Below are 16926 nucleotides of genomic sequence, written 5' to 3' on the forward strand. Positions count from 1 at the left end.
AACAACAACACAAGAAAGACAGCAGCAGCTAAAAACTGTTCAACAAATAGAAACTCAGATTTATATTTTCAAACATAGTGACTCAAGTCTCTTAGGTGTGTGTGTGTGTGTGTGTGTGGTTGTGCGCGTGTGCGTGTGTGCGTGTTCTAGAGACACTGACTATTCATAGCACAATACCTGCAGGACTGTTTCTAGTCATCTGAAATCACCCAACACAACACCCCTTCACCTTTAAGAATAAATAAAACTCGCTTCAAAACAAACAAATATGATTCTTCTTTTTATTTAAAATGCAATATTTTATTTACATTTACATTTATGCATTTGGCAGACGCTTTCATCCAAAGTGACTTACAGCGCATTTAGTTTACACATGTCTTTCTAGTGTTAACAATAGAAATTGTTATTTCCATCTTATGTTTGTTTGATAATTTCATGAATTATAACTGACTGACAGGTGTGATGATCAATGGCTCTGAGTTTTTACCTTCGTCATTAGTACATGGGTTAAAAAATGGATAGAGTTTCTCAGTGAAGGATTGATCAGTGAAAGAGTAGATATGAGATCTGTTCTCCACATCATAGAAGGAGACCAAACCCTCCTCATAATCCACAAACACACCCACCTTCAGTGGCTTTACTCTCAGAGACAGAGAGACAGAGGGATCAGCGAGAGCGTCATATTCATTCTTATTCCTTAGAATCACAGTCCAGAATCCATCATCTGGTGTCAGTGTGATGAATCCCTTCCTGTTAACAGATTCTCTGACCACTCCTAAACTCCATTCACTCTTTCCCTTCACCTGAACCTCATAATAAAATCTCCCTGATGAGAATCCCTCCTTTCCCAGAACAATGAGAGACCTGCAAAATCTCTTTGGGTTGTCTGGGAGTTTATGTCTAATGCCTCCATGTCTCACTTGTTTCTCATCATCAGACAGAATGAGTTCAGGATGAGCTGTATGAGGATCCAGAGTCACATCCACTGAGAGAGATCAGAGAATATCAATCACAACTGATGATGATGATGTTTGTGATGTTTAATGAATATGTGTCAGTATATAAATGTAAAGTATTGTAGTATATGAGTGAAGAGAGCAGATGACACACTGTACCTGCATACTGCTGCATCCACTTCAACACTGTACAGACACATGACAATAAATATATTTGCATTTAAAAACAAGCTTCAAGCTTCTATAAAAGGATTTACATCATGTTTCTCTCTGATCAATGTTTGTGTGTGCTGATGTTTAAAGGATCAAGTATTAAATCTGAAGGAGCTCTATCGCTTTGTGTAGGATGAGCACTGTTTGTGGGTTTTAGGACAGTTGACATGAAAATAATCTCTGATCAGTGTGTTTGATGTTCACCTACCAGCTTCACTGAGTTTCTCCTGTAGAGTCTCCTGCAGTCGAGTCAGACATCTCCTCACTTTCTCCACACTCACGTGACTCTTCATACTGATCTCAGGACAGTTCTTCATGTTTAAAGGCCTGCAGATGGATGAGTGAATCTAAGGCAGAAGAGAGAAGAACGTCAGCATAGAGAGAAAACACCTCACATGAGATTCTTCAGTATCTCAAATATCACAAATAGACCCTGTGATCTCAATCGATTTGCTACAGTTACTTGAGACACATTTTGAGAACAACTAAACAACAAGCTGTATGATTGACGAGAGAGATGTAGGGACCTGTATGAGCTGTAGATGATGTTGAGTGTGTGAGATCTGCTCCAGCTCAATGTTTCTCTTCTTCAGTTCAGTGATCTCCTGCTCCAGATCTTTAATGACATCTTCATCATGTTTCTCTGCTGCTTTCTGCTTCTCCTCCATCATCTCCAGCAGTTCAGACTGACATCTCTCAATGGAGCGCATGAGATCACTGAAGACCGCCACACTGGCTGCTTTCTCCTTCTCTGTGTTTCTCTGGTCAACCACATCAAACAACAACAAATAACAAATAACATTCAACAAAAAAAACAACAACAACAAATAACCGTGTTATGTTCAATTCATACAATTCATTATGTTCAAGTTATTTAGAAATCAAAACATGACATATTAAACATTGATCATCTTCAATAGTTTCTAAACTCACTCTTCTGAGTTCTGTTGAATGTTTGATATCTTGAATCTTCTTGATTCTGTCTTGAATCATCTGCTGCACGTCTGTCTGTGTCTTTAACTTCTGAATCTAAAAGAACAACAAAAACACATTTGAACATAATACAGAACTTTGATGAATAAATGTTGCATATTATTTTTTATGAACTGTTTCTGTAATATTGTTAATAACTCTCACCTTCCTCTCTTCACCCTCATCCTTTACAGAAACAAAGTTGTGGTTCTTGTGATCCGTCACAGTGCAGATGAGACACACACGTGTGTGATCATCTCTACAGAAGAGCTCCAGAGGTCTGTCATGTTTCTGACATATATAATCCTGCAGATTCTTCACAGGATCAATCAGTTTGTGTTTCTGTAATCCTGACACTCTCAAATGAGGCTCCAGGTGAGTTTCACAGTAAGAGCTCTGACACACCAGACACGACTTCACAGCCTTCAGCTTTCCTTCACTACAGATGTCACACACAACTTCAGCTTGTTCTTCATGACATTTCTTCTTATGTTCATCCACAACGTCTCTGAGTGTTGTATTAATCTTGAGATCAGGTCTCTGCTTGAATGTTTCTTTACAGTTTGGACATCTGCAGTCTTGACTGTTGTTCCAGTATGTACTGAGACAGATCTTACAGAAGTTGTGTCCACATGGAGTGCTGACTGGATCACTGAACACTTCCAGACAGATTGAACACAGAAGCCTCTCAGTCATTGGATCACTGGAGGATGACATCACTGCAAAGAGAAATGATGAAAATACATCACCAACATTTCTGATTATCAAGCATTTACAATATGAGAGTAGTAATTCATTTTATTCTGAGTTACTGACTCACTTGGGGGTTGATTTATACTCTGTCTTCTGGTTTCTCTTCTTTTTGGTGACGTTGATGAAGATTCTGTCAATGATCTTTCCCTGTTGAGGTCATTTAAAAACAAAAATCACAACACGTTATGACATTATGTTGGCAACCAAACATTGCATAGTTTCCCATGAAACAATACTATATTAAAAATATAAATGTAAAAATATAAGACTGTATAATGTAAGAATTTTGAAAGACCATTAAGTCTTGAAATATATTCTGAAGGTAAGATGTTCTTTGAGAAACACTCAATACTGTAGGTCCCATATAAACATAAAATATTATTCAGCTCTTTTTGTTTTTTAACAGATTAAAAAACTATAAGAATGATTTCAGCTTGTTTTCTGTAAATGTGATTTACACCTGCAGAATCCTTATTCAGTCTGTCATTAACTTCCTGTTTCTTTAGTCAAGTCGTGTTAAAAAACGACCAAATGACTTTGCTTTACCCACCAATAAGAAACTTTGAATTCAATTTCAATAACATTTAAGTAGTAAACAACCAAACAGTTGAGTATTTGACATGCCAAAATCACTAAAATCCAACTTTCCACATACTGTAGTAGGTTACTTGAACACTAACTTTATAATTTTTTATATCAGTCGAAGACAATCTGTGTTATACAGTATTTCTGTCACTTACTTGTGAGATCAGCTGTGTTCACTCTTACAATGTCTGAAGAAATATTCTGTTGTTAAATTGAAAGCAGATGTTTTAGTTAGGCTACAGCCTCTATCGTTGATCATTTCACTTTCACCAACACAGCGGTGACGTCACTTGTATAATGTGTACGTGTGTCCACGTGTTTTACACCGAGTGTTCTATCAGAAGAGAGAACATCAGACTTACAACAGATGTAACCTTTTTTGTCCCCAGAACAACGTGTTTTAAAACATGAATTCATTATAAAAATATTTTTTTAGAGATACAGTAAATGTGGGAAATAGTGTATATGGGCCACTGTAAGTTCAGATGTGTATAAACTCACATTAGACTTGACAAACCTGTAAAACAGCAGTTTATAATGGACGTTCAGTTCGCAGAAGCGGTTTATAAAAACACAGACGTGTCAAAACGCTCTTATAAAATTAGAGTTAAATAATCATTGTCAGTCGTGTCCAGCAGAGGGCGACATTCACTAAGAATTCATTTTATTGTTCTACAGAATCATACGGTGCCATTTGTAGTTACTGCAGCTTCACTTGTTGTTATTCACCTGCAGTGAATGTGCAGACAAACCTTCCTGCTTACTGTAGAGTATATTTTTAACCATCCATCACCAGAATAGTAAAAATGAGTTTAAAACCACTCTGTATTCTTAATCCACACATAACACAGAGTCAAAATGTATAATAAAATGTTTAATAGTTCACAAGCAAGGAGAAACACAGTTTGTAAGTAGAAAATCATAAACAGAAAAATCTTCACCCTCACGTCGTTCAAAACCTGTATGACTGTTTCTTCTGTGCAACACAAAAGAAGATATTTTGAGAAATGTCTCAGTGGTTTTGTGTTCATTTGATGGGGTCAATAGGGTTCAGTGTTGTTTAGTTACCAATGTTCTTCAAAATATCTTCTTTTGATCAAGATATTTCTTGCAGAAGAAAGTCACACGGTACATGTTTGGAATGACGTGAGAGTGAGTAACTAATGTGCTGTCCTTAACTGAACACATAATGTGTTAATTCTTGGGACAACACGTTTTGTATTACTTTCATCACAACTAGTGTCAGAAATCAACACAATGTGTGTTGAAAGTAACACATAATGTGTTAAATAATTGACACAAAACAGTGTGTTAACATTAACACATCAAGTGCTAAGGAGTTTTTAATACATAAGAAAACTCCAAGCTTTATAGAAAAATTATCAAATTATTGGACAAAACAAGTTCACTAAAGGAAGAACTAACTGCAAAGTTCACACTTAAGAGGACCCAATGAGTCACAATAAGTACCAAATAGTGATCGTTTTGATTGCCTTACCAAACACCAGTAACAGAGTGCGATAAAACACATCTCTTCACATTTCTGATCACTAAAATGATTAGTTCAACCTAGAGTTAACATGATGTGAAGAAACTTTGTAATGGGTGTACAACAAAACATTTCTGTACATTTATTCTTTAATTAAATGAAAACACTTTATCGTAAACACTCATATATTTTGACACTTTATATCTATTGATCATAATTGACAGGTGTGATGATCAACGGCTCTGGGTTTTTACCTTTATCATTAAAACACAGGCTACAATATGGATAGAGTTTCTCAGTGAAGGATTGATCAGTGAAAGAGTAGATATGAGATCTGTTCTCCACATCATAGAAGGAGACCAAACCCTCCTCATAATCCACAAACACACCCACCTTCTGTGGCTTTACACTCAGAGACAGAGAGACATCAGGGTCCAGAGCCACATCCCCTGAGAGAGATCAGAGAATATCAATCACAACTGATGATGATGATGTTTGTGATGTTTAATGAATAATGTGTCAGTATATAAATGTAAAGTATTGTAGTACATGAGTGAAGTAATCGCTTGACAAAATGTGCCTGAATAATCCTTCTTCTTCGAATTCAATTCTGTACAGACAAACAACAACAAAACATCAGCACATCTCTGACATGGATTATATATGCAGTATAAACAAGCAGCTTGTATAAAATGTTTTGCATCATGTTTTCTCTGATCAATGAGTGTGGCCTTGTTTTTATATCCCGGTGGGGACTTAAACCTGAATGCACACCAACTTATGGGGACTCGTGTCCAAAATGCAGGTCCCCACGGGGAAACAAGCTTTTAAATCGTGCGTGTGTGTGGTAATATTTACAGGATCAAATGGCAAAACTGAAAGTAACAGTTTTAATAGATAAATTTATTTCACTCAAACACTCTCACAAAAACATGCAACCAAAGAGCATTAACATTTTATCTTTCAGTATCTTACAGTACCTCTAAACCTAGAAATCTAAAATGCTCTAAAAATGTATGTTTAATATGTTGTAGCTTCTGACTGTAAGTGATTTTTCCCCATAGGTTTGCCCAATTCAGTTTTAAAAGTTTATGATAAACAAACTTGGTTTACTGTCCTCAAAGGGTGATCGAACCCGAGACTGGGCTCCAGCCCCAAGCTCCTCCCATCACCCCCCACCCCCATAGAACTGCACAGAGGAAGAATAAGAGCAGAGGAGGAGACGAGGAAAATGAAGGATGCCCAAAAAACTGTAGCGAGGGCCACAGGGACTGCCGCTTATATACAGGACTGAATGTTTAGTCTCTTCCTAAACCTACTTTTAGAACTTCATTTAGATTTGGACGTTAAAAGTGTAACTACCCCTCTTTCAACTAACCTCATGATGTCTTATGATTTAACTTTCTGCTTGTTGTGTGTTTTTCAAATGTTAAACAAAAATCCATAGCAGGGGGGTGTTGTGATTTAAATTTTTTGTGCCAGGGCAGAAGTTATGACTGTGCCATGGACGAGTCGCTTAAGTTTAATGTTAATAAAATAACAGAGGCAAAAATGATTTGCTGCTGAGAGTAAAGAAGGATGCCAGTGTGATTATAGGATCATAAAAACAAGCACATAAACACGTGTTATATGTTTGCCTATAGCTAAAGCACCATCTTTTGTACGAAACTAGCTGCGCGGCGGCAGATTAACCACCCAAACATCAACCTGTAATAAACTATGGGCAAACCAGTCACGCGATTAAACACAACCGCACTTCCCTTTATGATCGCAAAAATCTCTCTTTATTTATTTGCTCTTTGGATTCTCTTATTTTCTTTTATTGTAATTTTGTGCTTTGTACTTAATGTTAGTGCTATCTTGAATCATTTCTACACTCTGAAAATAATAAGAGCAAAAGAAAAATCCGACATACAGTATATCTGTCATCATAAAACCCATAATTTCCCATAATGTGGTCTTAACAATAAAAAGTCTTGGAAGTTCAAAACATCAGTTTTAAAATCTTACATTCAAATTAATATTTCATATATATTTTAAACTCTGTGGAGTGTATTGGCAATTTCACTAACCAGCTATACAGCGTCGCAAGAGTACGTCCATCTCATTGATTCTCTTCTTCAGTTCAGTGATTTTCATTTTTGACGACTCAACTCTTTCTAATGTTTCTGAGGAAAGACACCGGTTATTTCATGTGTATCTTGTGCAGCATTTCAGCAGAAACTTTAACAATTACCAGACTGTCCTGAGATTAGCCAGAATAAAATCTACAGTCAAAAATCTGATCTCACAACATGAATCTTTCAACATGGATCTCTCTGAGTCTGTTACTTAAAAAAAAACTTTGCTCTCTTCTGTCAACAGTTGCCTTATTTGTTCATATTCTTTGCTCACAAAGAAACTTCATTTGCAACATTGATGCAGTATTTAAATAAATATATGTTCCTGTAGCTCAGTTGGTAGAACAATAAACTCAGTGTATTTCATCTTCACCTACCAGCTTCACGGCGTTGCATGTCTTTGTAAACCTGAAAAAAATAAGCAGACAACAAACACAGGACAAGTCCCACAACCAGGAACCAGAACTTAAAAGAACCGTCAGATGAAGACTTCTGCAGACGACTCAAGTGTTTCTGATGTTTTTCCTAAAAAACAAAATACACCAGTGATCCACATGTATCTTGTGTGACATATCAGCAAAAATCTTAACAATTACCAGACTGTCCTGAGATTAACCAGAATAACATCTACAGTTAAAAATCTGATCTCTCAACATGGATCTTTCGACATGGATCTCTCTGATCTTGACTATACACATTATTTGAAAAGTGTTGTACTCTTACAGCCCGTGCCCGTGCCGCATGATGTGGAGACAGAATTTCTGCTTATAATGGGCTTTATATTTTTTTATTCTCATCACATCACGCCGCTCACGTGCGGTGTATACTGTAAAAGAAATTCCCGTAAAATCAACAATATATTACTGGAAACAAATCAGCAAGCTGCTTAATTTTAAACCACAATAAAATTACTGTTAAAAACTACAATAGTTTACGGCATACTGTATATTAACTTGCAGTGTATTTATACTGTAAAATGAATTACAGTACTTATTTTTTGTCGTATTTTAAAATACCACAAAGCTTCTATACAGTAAAACATATTGTAAAAAAACACTTTACGGTGTAGACAGGGTGCTACTATCTGTCATCAATCTTACTCGTTTGTATTTTTTGCTCACAAAGAAACTTCATTTGCAACATTGATGCAGTATTTCAATAAATATATGTTCCTGTAGCTCAGATAGTACAGCATGGTACCAAGACATATGACTGACAGGTAAAGCAACCAATCACGTTTCGTTTTGTGCCGCGTCATGTTTAGAGGCGTGGAAATGTCCCCGCAGTTACAGACCCGTGTACATTCACCAACGTGTCAAAAGTTAACAGTAACAAAATGATTAAACGTTTATGCCGTGAACAATTAACACAAACTTAGAAAAGTAATATTTATAAAAATTGTAATGTGAATGTAAATATAACTAATAAAACTCCATGAAGTCTCCTAAAATATGAAAGTGCCTGTATGACGAGAGAGATCTACAGACCATGAGGTGGAGATTATCTTCAGTGTCTGAGATCTGCTGCTGCTGCTCAGTGTTTCTCTTCTTCAGTTCAGTGATCTCCTCCTTCAGATCTTTAATGACATCATACCGTCTCTCTGCTGCTCTTTGCCTCTCCTCCATCATCTCGTGAAGTTCAGACTGACATAACAGAGCAAATTAAAACATGATTAAACATGGTGGGGTGTTTTTTACTCAATAATCTTTAAAGATGAGTTACAGCATAAAAAACATTTTAGCACTTGACAGTATACTCACCTCTCTTAAAGGAACAGTGTTGTGATTCTTGTGATCTCCATCAGCGCAGGACAGACACACACATGTGTGATCATCTCTACAGAAGAGCTCCAGAGGTCTGTCATGTTTCTGACATATATAATCCTGCAGATTCTTCACAGGATCAATCAGTTTGTGTTTCTGTAATCCTGACACTCTCAAATGAGGCTCCAGGTGAGTTTCACAGTAAGAGCTCTGACACACCAGACACGACTTCACAGCCTTCAGCTTTCCTTCACTACAGATGTCACACACAACTTCAGCTTGTTCTTCATGACATTTCTTCTTATGTTCATCCACAACGTCTCTGAGTGTTGTATTAATCTTGAGATCAGGTCTCTGCTTGAATGTTTCTTTACAGTTTGGACATCTGCAGTCTTGACTGTTGTTCCAGTATGTACTGAGACAGATCTTACAGAAGTTGTGTCCACATGGAGTGCTGACTGGATCACTGAACACTTCCAGACAGATTGAACACAGAATCCTCTCAGTCATTGGATCACTGGAGGATGACATCACTGCAAAAAGAAAAAGATAAAAATATATCACTCACTGTATATGCCTGATTTTCAAACACAATTTAAGCAGTCATTCATGCACTAAATCATAGTTACTGACTTACATTGAGGCCGGTCTAGACTCCTGGTTGATGGAGATTCTGCCATTGAATTTCACCTGTTTAAAACTTCTCAGATTAATAGGCATCAAATTATTTTTTTAAAGGTGGTCTTTTTGGATTATAAATATCCTGATCCTGATTTTTGCATTACATTATATGATTACTTGTTCTTCGTGTCATCATTTCATATATCAAACTCTACTATATATCTATATGGCAGCTTCACTACTTTCTGTAAAAAATGTTCCTTGCCGAACACCCTCATAAAGTCTCTGCTTCCTGCTTACAGTTTGAACTTTGACCTGCTGTTTTTTTAGATGTACTCGTCTCAAACTAAAAATAATCTCACAAAATTCACAAATATAAGGTCAGATACAACTTAATGTTGTTGTAAAAATGAGATTTACAGCTGTATGCATTTATTTAATCCGCACATGTGCAGGTCATATTCACTGCTGTATCATCGTGACAAAATAACACTAAATTTGCTTTTAAATAATAAACTTTGAATACAGTTCTGATAACATTTCAGTGTAGAAGACAACCAATTTATGTTATGTTTTGTTTGTTTTAGACCTGTTCAAGCGTGCTTCAGTCAAACTTACTCCAGTTTGACGTACAAGCAACTTAACCCGATCTCTAACATTATAAAACTGTTGAGGACAATCTGTGTTATATTTCTGTCTCTTACCTGAGTGATGATCAGCTGTGTTCACTCTTACAAAGAAATATTCTGTTGTTAAATGAAAGAATTAACTTAGTTAATGCCTGTATATCGTTGTTCATCGAGTTACTTTCACTTTCTCTTACGGCTACAGTGACAACATAACTCCACCCATATTGACACATGGATGTGAAACAGATCACATTTATAAAGATGTGTTTGTGTGTCAGTCTGTATTAAGTGTTTTATCTCGAGACAGATCTTCAGACCTACACTGCAAAAATTAAAGGTACTTTGAGGAACCATTTGGGGTTCTTCACATTGCCACGCCGGCAGAACCCTCAGGTGAAACTCAAGGCACCGCTTCACGAAGGGCAGTTCTCTGAGGAACCCTCAAGGCTTCTTGGGGATCCCTTTTATTAAAATGGTCTGGAACCATCTTGGGTGCTTCAAGGCACCATTTCACAGTTTATATTTGCTATTCAGATATTTTAATAAGCAGAAATACTAAAAGCAAATACAAAGCAAACAGTTTATTGTTAAACAACAAATTACATTTATTCAATGTTCACAAAATGGTCAATATTGTTCATTACAATACTAAATTCATGAAATCAAGTGTATAATTAATATTGTGTTGGTGATTTTTTTTATAAATTGAAACATCTTAACAAAACCAACCAAATAATTTGCCTTAACTTTAAATATAAATACAGAAATATTTCAGGTACTTTGTACAAATGTACAATTGTAAAAAAGTCCAGCAAAAACTAGTCTCTCATAGCAAGGCCTACACCAAGGTTAAGTTGTAATTTGCAAAAAGCAAATCCTTGCCAGCAAGAAAAAAACAATGCTGATCTCTCCAAATGGCGTGGGTTTCCTACTATTACCAGGTGGTGTGAGGATCCAAAGTCAAAATTATTTCTATAGTGCATTTCACAATTTTGTATTGCTAAAGTAGATAAATACATATGGCAAAAAGAGAACAGGAGCTGCGCCTGTTGGCCTTAGGTGTCCCAGGCAGTGCAAGGATGAGCATCAGGGTGGGCTGGGTCTGTTGGCCTTGGGTGTCCCTGGGAATAAGACAGACAAAAAAGAGGGATTTAGATAGTCTCAAAACATTACATTTAATCATTTAGCACATCACAAATTGGTTTACAAATGTAACAACCATAGACCAAAGCAGTGACTTCCAGGCATTGTAATATTTTGTTTAAGGAGTACAATAGGCTATTTATAGCAACTACTGTAATAATCCACTCTATTCAGATTTTTATTACATATGCACTGCAAATATAACAAATAACAATTATAAAAATATTATAATAAATATAACACTTACTTTTTTTGCTCCTCAACTGGAAAATACTGAAAAATCTGAGGAAAAGGATAAAAACAACTGAATATGATAAAAATGTTTAATTACAGACAATTTATGTAACATATGTGGGAAACCATTCAAGACAAACAACAACAACTAGTTGACGTGCACGCGCCGAAAGGGGGCGTTCCAGGTCGTACTAAGTTCCTCATGAACTTCCGGGAGAACACAGCACTGGGGGCGAGTGCGGCTTGGAGCCGCTCTCAAGCCCGAGGTACCATGTATCCAGCCGCGAGCGTTGGGAGAGGTAGTGCGGTGCACTGCAGCCCAATGCCGGCGGCCCGGGAAAGCATGGCTGACCTTTTGACGTCCGCTTCTTCCTGGGCTCGACCCCCCGAGGGAGGGAGCTCCGAGGAATCGTCGGAGTCAGATGCCAGTAAGTCACTCTCCGATGCTGCAACGGACATATCATCACGCACCGTTTCCGAATACGTGGTTGAGGAACAAGACGGTGGGACCGTCTCGTGGGGAACGGTCAGACGAGCGAGACGAGGTGTGAATGGTCCGCGAGCCGGTGGTTGACGGATTAGCGCTCACAGTAATCCTCATATCACCCTCGCTGCTCAATCCACAACATCTGCCCCAGTGTACTGGAAGCAGCCCTCGTGTCCGTCCCCCTCCTCGATGAATGTATTGCACCCAGGAGAACGGCGGGACATGCCACGCTGGAAAAATTTGCTCTTTTAGAGAAAAACACTCAAACACTTCTGGAATTGCCGAGACACCCAGGGGAAGTCGCTGCAGGAAGGGACAGTCCGCTTCACCACGTCGTAAAGTCCAGCAGTAATTCGGCGTAGAGTTGAAGGCTCCGAAGAACAAAAGGTGAATGAATGCAGCGCGCCGTCTCCCTTTTATACCCGGATATCCGGGGGCGGAGTCCGGCATGCAAATTTCATTCGCCAATTTCATTGGCCTTTTCTAAAGAAGTTGGAAACGATTGGTTCTCAAGGACGAACCCCATCTGTCGGCTCCACACAACGTCGAGAGACCGACAGAAAGGGAACATAACATTTTAACTTTTTCAAAGGTTTATTTAAACTCACTCTTGTAAATTCTGCTGAATGTTTGATATCTTGAATCTTCTTGATTCTGTCTTGGATCATCTGCTGCACGTCTGTCTGTGTCTTTAACAGCTGAATCTATAGAAAGAACACACAGACACATTTATTCGTAACGTAGAATTGTAAAGAATCAATGTTGAATTTAAATTTTTAGATCAACAGTTTCTTTACTATTCTTAATAACTCTCACCTTCTTCTCTTTACTCTCCTCTCTTAAAGGAACAGTGTTGTGGTTCTTGTGATCTCCATCAGCGCAGGACAGACACACACATGTGTGATCATCTCTACAGAAGAGCTCCAGAGGTCTGTCATGTTTCTGACATATATAATCCTGCAGATTCTTCACAGGATCAATCAGTTTGTGTTTCTGTAATCCTGACACTCTCAAATGAGGCTCCAGGTGAGTTTCACAGTAAGAGCTCTGACACACCAGACACGACTTCACAGCCTTCAGCTTTCCTTCACTACAGATGTCACACACAACTTCAGCTTGTTCTTCATGACATTTCTTCTTATGTTCATCCACAACGTCTCTGAGTGTTGTATTAATCTTGAGATCAGGTCTCTGCTTGAATGTTTCTTTACAGTTTGGACATCTGCAGTCTTGACTGTTGTTCCAGTATGTACTGAGACAGATCTTACAGAAGTTGTGTCCACATGGAGTTCTGACTGGATCACTGAACACTTCCAGACAGATTGAACACAGAAGCCTCTCAGTCATTGGATCACTGGAGGATGACATCAGGGCAAAGAGAAATTATGAAAATATATAATCTGCATTATGCTTTAATGCAGTTAAAATGTGGACAAATAATTCACATTAAATTGTGTAATCTGATGTAACAACTGAAAATAAATTCAAGTTCATGCTATTTGTTTAATTCAAACTTCTATAAAATTGTAACTATAAGTGCTGTCTCTACAAAACCTGAAATATAATTAAAAGTTTTTAATTTGCTCTTAAACTGTAAAAAGGTTTATGTATGTGCTTTACAACATGCCCTGCTGGATGACCTTACAGCCAGAACAACCAAGCCCATGTAAATGATTCTGAATGCAGCAGCACGTCTGGTCTTAAATCAAACAAAGAAAACCCAAATCACACTTCTCCTAATCTCTCTACATTTAGTTACCTTTACCTGCATGCCCACATCAAATGTAAGTCTCTGACAGCTTTACTAAAACTTCACCCTCCTACAGTATCTCATCTCACTTAAACAGGTACTATATATCTCTTCCCGCCGTTCAGTAAATGAGCTGATTGTTCCCCAACAGTAAAGCATCAAATCACTCTTAAAAACATTTTGTTCCTCTCGGAATGAGTTTCAAGCCCCCACCATCTCATGAAAAAGTATCACCACAGCCTTCAAAAAACAACTGTAAACATGTGTTCCACATACTGACTAATCCTACTAAATCTTTCTTTTTACTATAATAACTTTTTTCGTTTATTAGGCTTTTATGTAGTGGATCTGCAGTTTAAACTTACTCCAGTGTGAACTGTACAATAAGCTACTTAACAAGAGCACTAACATTATAAATCTGTTGAGGACAATCACATTTCTGTCACTTACCTGTGAGTGAAGATCAGCTGTGTTTACTTGACTGAAGAAATATACTGTTGTTAGATTAAAGATGGATAGGTTATAGAGTTAAAGCCTTTATATTGCTGTTACTGAGTAAGTTAATCAGTGCTGTCAACAATGTTCAATGGAAAGTCACTAAATGTCACTGGATAAGAAAACGCACAAAATGAACATCAGTGACGTCATTACATCGTATTTGCATCAAAGTCCCTTTAAGGAAAGTCGTGTTGTTTTGCAGGTGCACAGCTCATGCGTGTCAGGTGTCTTATGGTCAACAGAAAGCGCTGCTTCTCCTCTCTGGTGCTTAGTGCTAGTAGAGTTTTATACTGGCCAACACAACTTCCCATGACAAGAAATGACTTTGTTTGTAATCCTAACATGGCTTTGAAGGAGAATAAATAAACCTAAATCTAAAGTAGTAGAGATCATTTACTGATCATTTACTGAACCCCGAGTTCTTCATTCTGAGTGGTCCAACAGCGTTACGTGAGAATTCTTTAACATAAAACCCCAAATCAGGAAAAGTTGTGACATATGTAACATGTCATTAAAAACAGAATGTACTGATTTGCAAATTTCATAAACCCATGTTATACAGTATTTGAAATAGAACATATGAATCATATCAAAACAAAATCATTTTAAGAAAAAATAAGCTAATTTTGAATTTTATTGCAACTAAAATCTGGAAAAGTGTTTTGTCTAAACAAAAGTGTAATTGTCTTTGTGTTCAAAGATACTATACGGCATTAGGTCAGTAACATGGTTGGGTATGAAATAGTATCTAGAAGAGGCATCGTCTCTCCGATCAAATGAGAAGCAATCTCTTCAGAATTGGGCAATGCCAAAACAATACACAGAAAACACCACTGAATAAATCCACAACCACTAAAAAACCTCGTGAAGAAAGCAAACAGTTATTGTGTTTGTGTTCAGCAGTGGAAAAGATTTACTCAGCATGACCTCTACTGAATTTTAACAACACATTTGACTTCTTTGAGAATAATAAAGTTGTGTTTCTTGATTGTCCTCAGTGTAAAAAGATGGATCTCAACATGCAGAAGATGCAGAAGCAATGACTGCAGGACCTGGAGGGTTTTTCTAGAGACCAGTGGACAGTTTAACAGCTCAGATCAAACAAAAAACTCTTTGATAACTAACATAAAAAACTAAAACTGTCATTAATTGTTTAGGTAACATTGTACAGTGTGTATATGTAAACTGTGCATGTAAACCTTTCAGCTGGACTATTTTTGTAAATCTTTTTGTACATTTTTTTTTTGTAAATTCAGTTATTCTGTATGGACTATATTTAAATATTCAGTGCAGCACTAAATTAAAAATAAAACTTAATCTTTTCGTTTTTTTACTTTTTCCAAATTATGCAAGCTGTATGAAAATATTTGACCACCACTATAGTTTCCATAAACTTATATTATATTTGTCCCAAATCACTGTTCATGTATAACAGACTTCACCCTGCGCCTCAAGATATATTTATTGTTTTACATCAGTTTTACAGATTAAATGAAGTCAAACAACAAAATTTCCCCTTTTTAATATTTCACATTTACCATTTTTCATACACTGGCTAAACAGAACATGCACTGGCACCGCCCATGTTATCCAGCGTCCAACCACCTTCATCCTACTGCACATTTACTTTAATAGTGAACCCATAAAACAACCTGTCCAAAGTATCAAGATATTACCTTCCAATGCCTCTGATTTTAAACATTCATATATTTATAGATGACTCTAAAAATCTATACCATTGTCACATTTAAAGGGATGGCTCGCTGTAGAATGAAAATTGCGTCATTATTTACTCACCCTTGGGTAATGCACGATCATAAGACCTTCATCATCTTCAGAACACAAATTAAGAGCTTTCTGACACCCCCATAGACTGCAACGCAACAACCACTCAAACCTTATGAGGTGACAGGAACACTTTTTGTGCACAATAAAACAAAAATAATGACTTTATTTAAGAATTTCCTCACTTCCGCATTAGTCCCCAACGCGTGTCAACAAGATCAAGCAACATATGTGTGTGGTGTTGTCCAGACGCAGGGCCAGCGTTCACTACACATGACTCACATGACGTTCTCTGTCTGCACCTAGTGTATGCGTTGTATGCTCTCATGGAAAGTGTGGAATAAAGTTGTTATTTATTAAAGTATTCTCATCACTTCATAAAATGAAGTTTAAACCACTGAAGTCACCGACTATTTTAACAACGTCTATAACTTTCTGCACTTTGATTGTACGTTGTGATGCTGTTTATGAGGCAGCAGAAAGTTCTCCCATAAAATCTCAACAAAACTATCTTCATTTGTGTTCTGAAGATGAACGGAGGTCTTGTGGAACAACTCAAGGATGAGTAATTGATAAGTGAACCAGTGTTGGGTAAGTTACTCTGAAAAAGTAATTAATTACTAGTTACTAATTACACATTCGATAATGTAATTAGATTACTGTACAAGTTACTCTCTTCAAAAAGTATTTAATTACTTATTACTAATTACTTTCTATATCCTCCATCAACCTTGATGAGTTAAGTGATTCAAGGATAGACATGAAACCGCTCTTTTAATTCATTCAAATAAATAATATAAACTACATAAAGTATTATTATTAATTACAAATGTGAGAATTATACATTAAAGCACAGATTTTTAAGTTAGACTTTGAATTTTGATGTAAATTCCTCTTCTGCACACACACATATTACACAAAGTATTTA

The 16926-nt window shown here is 36.9% G+C and overlaps 2 protein-coding genes across 6 annotated transcripts; both read right to left on the minus strand.

The window, feature by feature from the left end:
* Positions 1-278: 278 nt before the first annotated feature.
* On the minus strand, positions 279-10388 carry LOC130567459 (E3 ubiquitin-protein ligase TRIM39-like). Of its 5 annotated transcripts, none has more exons than XM_057355564.1 (8): positions 10177-10388; positions 9489-9541; positions 2307-2860; positions 2103-2198; positions 1697-1930; positions 1378-1516; positions 1116-1142; positions 279-985 (listed from the first exon to the last, which is right to left on the minus strand). In XM_057355564.1, exons 2-8 carry the CDS (start codon positions 9529-9531, stop codon positions 441-443), a joined length of 1638 nt encoding a protein of 545 aa, XP_057211547.1. In that variant the 5' UTR covers positions 9532-9541; positions 10177-10388; the 3' UTR covers positions 279-440. The 5 variants fall into 5 exon arrangements, with proteins under 5 accessions (XP_057211547.1, XP_057211545.1, XP_057211548.1 ...); XM_057355562.1 differs by having other exon boundaries at positions 2307-2863; XM_057355565.1 differs by lacking the exon at positions 2307-2860 and adding an exon at positions 8849-9387.
* A 299-nt stretch (positions 10389-10687) lies between these two features.
* Positions 10688-15522, minus strand: LOC130567460 (E3 ubiquitin/ISG15 ligase TRIM25-like). The gene is made up of 4 exons (XM_057355568.1): positions 12782-15522; positions 12574-12669; positions 11492-11526; positions 10688-11222 (listed from the first exon to the last, which is right to left on the minus strand). Exons 1-4 carry the CDS (start codon positions 13331-13333, stop codon positions 11102-11104), a joined length of 804 nt encoding a protein of 267 aa, XP_057211551.1. The 5' UTR covers positions 13334-15522; the 3' UTR covers positions 10688-11101.
* Positions 15523-16926: the final 1404 nt, after the last annotated feature.

The sequence above is a fragment of the Triplophysa rosa genome, linkage group LG16 (genome assembly GCF_024868665.1).
Source record: "Triplophysa rosa linkage group LG16, Trosa_1v2, whole genome shotgun sequence".
Taxonomy (NCBI): domain Eukaryota; kingdom Metazoa; phylum Chordata; class Actinopteri; order Cypriniformes; family Nemacheilidae; genus Triplophysa; species Triplophysa rosa.